Source organism: Nicotiana sylvestris, chromosome 2 (assembly GCF_000393655.2).
Source record: "Nicotiana sylvestris chromosome 2, ASM39365v2, whole genome shotgun sequence".
Taxonomy (NCBI): Eukaryota; Viridiplantae; Streptophyta; class Magnoliopsida; order Solanales; family Solanaceae; genus Nicotiana; species Nicotiana sylvestris.
Window position 1 is genome coordinate 112,090,774 of NC_091058.1, and position 5,224 is coordinate 112,095,997.

Consider the following 5,224-nt stretch of genomic DNA (forward strand, 5'->3'; position numbering starts at 1 on the left):
ATTCTTAAGACAAATATAGGGGTATGGATTAAAGCTATTGGGTTCGTTCGAATCCGTATCCCATGTACGTATGTGTAGCAGTGCAGTGCTAATGTAACGCCCGATAAATAATACTCCTATTGTTGCTATTTTAGTCATTGTTTGAGTTTTATGATGTGAAAAAATATATTCCCAGAAGCCACTTAAATGCAGATAACTCTATGTGATAAACATTTATTAGGAACCTAGAATAATTTGCAAATAGCCTGGTATAACAGACTAATGTTCTTTTAAACCATTGATCACTCTGTATAACTTAAATATCCTTCCTGGTAATATAGATTCCTTAGAGCATAAAGAAAGAAAATCTTTATTGAATCAGTGGAATGTGTCACGAGCACTTAAATATCCCTTCACGAGCTTGTAGCGTGGATGACTTAAAAACGACCAAAAGACCTACACTTACTGAGAATATTAATCTAACTTATATATAATGACAGTATAAAAATCGATTAATGTATATCTATCAGTTGTAACAAGTAACTTATCATCTTTTAATTTGTAGTTAATCATTAATTATATTCTATATGAAAGTTACTCGCAATTGAGTTTGACGTAATGATCTAATAATGTAAAAAAAAAAAAAAAAAGTCTACAGCATTAGATTGTTAAATTCATACGTAATACTCCAGTACACAACATTGCCAGCTGTTTAATTTGCACGTCTCAAAGAGTATAATATTTGTCAGGCATGTCCCAACTGAAAGATGCTAAAGTTCCACTTGAATTGATATGTAAAAGCATAAGAGACAGGATATATAGTGTTGTTATATACTAGTATAAGAATAAATCTGCTTTCTTCTTCTGTAAGCTAAATTAAAGTGGATCGTAATGTATAAACGACCTTGGTTATAAAACTATTTTTGACGATATTGTTATTTTGATCTCCAAAGACAGAGTTTCAGAAAAGAATGATTACCACTAACGCCAATTAATCATGGATCGTTATAACAAGGTGAGTAGCAAAAAATACCTTCAACTAAAACCAGATGAAGCAAGTCTTTTGGATCTCCTACGTATTCTCTTCTCCGGCAACCTTAAAAGCAAACAATTCATAGAATCTTTGAGAGTGAAAGAGACAGCCTTTGAGCGTCGGGGATACATATTTCTCTCCGTCTCCGTCCAAAAAGCTCTTCATTTCATTTCAAAGCCTCTGTTCTATTGCGGTTCAATTTCAGAGTTCTGCCTAAATCTTCTAGCTCGTAACCAAAGCCTACCTACACTGTTATTGAGAATCTTGCAAGGTTAGACAACAGTCTATTTAATTTGTCAAATTCCGGTTTTCTTGGATCTACAATTTCACGTATTTTTTAAATCGGCTTTTGGGCAATTCATACATAGTTCAGTAATTATTTTAAATTACTTTACTATTATAGTGGATAAATTTACTGATACATGAAATTAACCTTGCATTACTATTGCTAGGGAAGGTAGTGATGCCAGAAAAAGAGTCAGCCAGCTATCTATCCGCAATTGGATTTATAGATCCGAGAGTGGATTGTCATAACAAGTTCAAACCTTGGGATAAAACATACATTGTTGCGCTTTCTGCAATTGCATCAAAAGTAGCCTACGAGAATAAAGCCTTCATCCGAGCTACCGTTGAAGATCAATGGAAGGTCACATCTAATTAACTCGCATTTCACTAAGCTACATTCAATTAGCAGGAAAAAAAATGATAGACTACTGTTTGAAAAACTTGTGTGCTGTATTTGTTATTAATTGGTATACTAGCTCATTTAACATTCCATATTAGTGCATCACTTTTTGGTTCGATTACTGCTGCTCGACTCTAAAAATATTTTATGCAGATGGAGTTACAGGGTGCCTACGATTTTTGGAACGGTAATAGTCAATCACTCTATTGTTCGATTTTTGCTTTTTATGCAGATAGGAGTATATTTTCTCTAACACAACTTGTGCTTGGCAGAGTATCACCAAACAAAATCGACTCAAGGCTTCATATTTCATGATAAAACAACCAGTCCGGACAGAATTATTGTGGCATTTAGAGGTACTGAACCCTTCAATTCAGATGATTGGAGTACAGATTTCGACATATCTTGGTACAAATTCCACAGCATCGGCAAAGTCCACAGCGGTTTCATGAAGGCTATGGGCTTGCAGAAAGATGAAAGTTGGCCTGCCAATATACCACAAGATGACCAACGCCCAGTAGCATATTACACAATCAGGGAAAAACTAAGAGACTTGTTTCAAAAAAATAACAAAACCAAATTTGTTCTAACAGGACACAGCTTAGGTGGTGCACTCGCAGTTCTTTTTGCAGCAGTTCTTGCATTCCACAATGAGGCTTTTATACTAGAAAGATTGGAAGCAATTTACACATTTGGGCAGCCGAGGGTAGGTGATAGCGAGTTCGGGGACTTCATGAAGGAACAATTCAGGAACTATGGCATTGAATATTATAGATTTGTTTACAGTCATGATATTGTTACCAGGTTGCCTTATGATAACACTACCCTGCTTTTTAAACACTTTGGGACATGCCTTTACTATAGCAGCATATATGAAGGAAAGGTGAGTAAAACAAGAATGTCTTAATTATGAATCTGTGTAATTTGAACCTATTATAGCAGGCAACGTAAGATGATACTGATCTCACTTTTTCATTATGTGCCACAGATCGTTTCAGAAGAACCAGACAGAAATTACTTTTCTCTGAGATCACTAATATCAAAGAGGGTGGATGCATTGTGGGAATTGGTGAGAAGCTTTCTTCTTCCATATCTGTATGGAACAGAATACAGAGAAAGCTTGCTTCTTCAGGCACTTAGGCTGTACGGACTCCTATTTCCAGGCATGCCCGCTCATGGTCCCCCTGAGTATATTAATGCAATTTGTTTGGGCGATGCTACTCTATTTAAAGCTCGTAGATGACCTATATGATTATCATCCACATTGATATCTTAATGCAAGAAATGGATATTGTTCCTCCAATTGATCAAGAATTGTTCTATTTAGGCGAATTATGCATTTATCTCAGTCATTTGTAAAGTTTGAGACTTCATTACTTTGAATTGAAACGTAGAATGTTTTATTACATTTATACTTTATTTTAAAAAGGCAACTTAAAGGTTGGCGGAGAGAGAGCTGCAGAATGGCTTCAGTAAGGTGACTCAAACAACTTCACAAGATTTGGTGATTTTAATTTAATTAATTAACTACAACCCAATCCCAAACTAATCAGGCTAAGTCTTGTAATCCACTGAGACCGATGCACAAAGATTCATCAAATACTTTTATAATCCCCATTGACATTGTTAACCAAAATGTTCGGCAGAAGATGTTTGATAGATACAAAATAAGAGCGTTGTTTGACCATCTTGGTTCAACCAATTAGATTTAAATAAAGAAGAGTCAATCTTAGCTAATAATAATATCCTAAAGACAAAGGTGATCGGTTTTATGACAAATAACTTGTATATTTACCCGGATGATAATGAATGTGAGCAACAATAACAACGTTCAATGATCCAAAAAATAGAATACGACATTAAATAGCAATAAATGGAATTTAAGTAAAAATAAAAGCGTGCGAGTCATCCGAAAAGGGGTGAGATCTGTGAATATTCTCTCTCACAATGATGAATGATTGATGAGACTTTGAACACTCAGGTTGTGCTTGGATCATGTGAAAATGCTAGACAAGAATCTTAATGAAAAGGTTATTTTTGTATGCTTGTAATTTGGTCAAATTCTCTCTCTATAAAGTCAATATATTTTCTTACAAGTTAATATCTCATGCCCCCCTCTCATTGTCTCGTCCTATTTATAGAGAACATGTTCCTAGAAATCCTAATAGTACAGATATAGAGAATATCCACTAGAATATTCTCTTTTATGTCATATCTTAAAACCAACCATTATAACTCTGTCTAAAATGCTCGACCTCAACCTTGATCTACGATGGCTGTCCGACCTTGATCTTTGCTGACTCTTCGGCCGCACCCTTCATCGCTTCAAGGCTACTTCGACCTGGGGCAGATCTTTGTTGAGACCTTACTGATAATACGTGGCAGCTGATGAAGGCCATCATGGTGCTGACGTGGCCTGCCTATATCAAAGATATTTTTTGGCCCATACAGTTAGTCCCTCCACTGATCGAGATCGTTTTTGCGGCGAGGTCGATAAGTGGATAATGTCGTTTGTGGTCAAGCTTGCCACTGGTTATATAGGTCGTGCTCGTCGTAATGTTCAGGCAGTGTGGCTCTCTAAGGGCCGCACATTTTGAATTCTTTAAATTTCCCGGGAAGTCTGTTGGAATTGTCTGGTCCAATAGAAAGAGTGATGTCATGCGTCATGCGTCATGATGATGTCGTTTCTCGATGCGTTGCGTCGATTCACGTGTGACCCTTAATTGGTTCCACCGTTTCGATCTTCGTGCTAATCATGGCTTGCCATTTCATTTTGATGCCCCCAAGCCTTATAAATGGGTGTGGTTTGTTGATTTTAAAACTTTTCCACTCTTTCTACTTCATAAGCAGAGCTTCTTCTTTTTATTCTTCACAAAATCCTTTAACCTCTCTATTGTTTTCTTTGCTTCTCTATCTCTTTCCATAACAATGTCGGACCTCCCATCAGATATTCACATGGAAAATCATTTTGTCCCTCGAGATGTTGTTTTCCCTAACCGGGGGAGGACGGCGAAACTGCCATTGAGGAGGAAACCCTTCCTACTATAGAGGAGATCGTACCTCGATGCCCCAAGCTAAACCCAACTTCCACAAGGCATCGAAAGTGGTGACAGAGAGGTTTAAATCTACGATGACGGGTGAGCGATTGAGTGAATTCAAGGCTAGGATCGGCCTACCTGATCACGTAGATTTGATCCTTGTGGGCGACGATGAGGTGTGGGTTCATCGTCCTGGCTTTTGTGCCCTTTACGCATATTTGTTCATAATTGGCTATTCGTTCCATTTGCCATTGTTAATAGAGGAGTTATGCTACTACTACAACATATGTCGGTGCAACTCTTCCCTTATATCTTTAAGGTGGTCATAATGTTGATGAAATTTGCTGAATTGACCTACATCGACAAAATAGTGTGTCACCTGATCCATCTCTTCGCCCCTTACTTCTATCGAGGGATTAACTGAATCTTTACCACCGCGGGGGAGAATGTTTGGTGGTGAGGATTGATGACAAGGCTAGTCAGCATTTC

The 5,224-nt window shown here is 37.3% G+C and overlaps 1 protein-coding gene across 2 annotated transcripts; it reads left to right on the plus strand.

The window, feature by feature from the left end:
• Positions 1-836: 836 nt before the first annotated feature.
• Positions 837-3,109, plus strand: LOC104234802 (triacylglycerol lipase OBL1-like). 2 transcript variants are annotated; one of them, XM_009788437.2, is made up of 5 exons: positions 837-1,283; positions 1,465-1,658; positions 1,851-1,884; positions 1,970-2,580; positions 2,686-3,109. In XM_009788437.2, the coding sequence occupies exons 1-5, from the start codon at positions 977-979 to the stop codon at positions 2,938-2,940; spliced, it is 1,401 nt and encodes a 466-aa protein (XP_009786739.1). In that variant the 5' UTR covers positions 837-976; the 3' UTR covers positions 2,941-3,109. The 2 variants fall into 2 exon arrangements, with proteins under 2 accessions (XP_009786739.1, XP_009786740.1); XM_009788438.2 differs by having other exon boundaries at positions 1,863-1,884.
• Positions 3,110-5,224: the final 2,115 nt, after the last annotated feature.

Excerpts from the sequence above, each read along its gene's own strand:
- LOC104234802 (XM_009788437.2), top strand. The coding sequence starts at position 977 with ATGGATCGTTATAACAAGGTGAGTAGCAAAAAATACCTTCAACTAAAA. Across the intron at positions 1,284-1,464 it reads GTTATTGAGAATCTTGCAAG|GGAAGGTAGTGATGCCAGAA; the intron begins GTTAGACAACAG and ends TACTATTGCTAG. Across the intron at positions 1,885-1,969 it reads TGCCTACGATTTTTGGAACG|AGTATCACCAAACAAAATCG; the intron begins GTAATAGTCAAT and ends TGTGCTTGGCAG.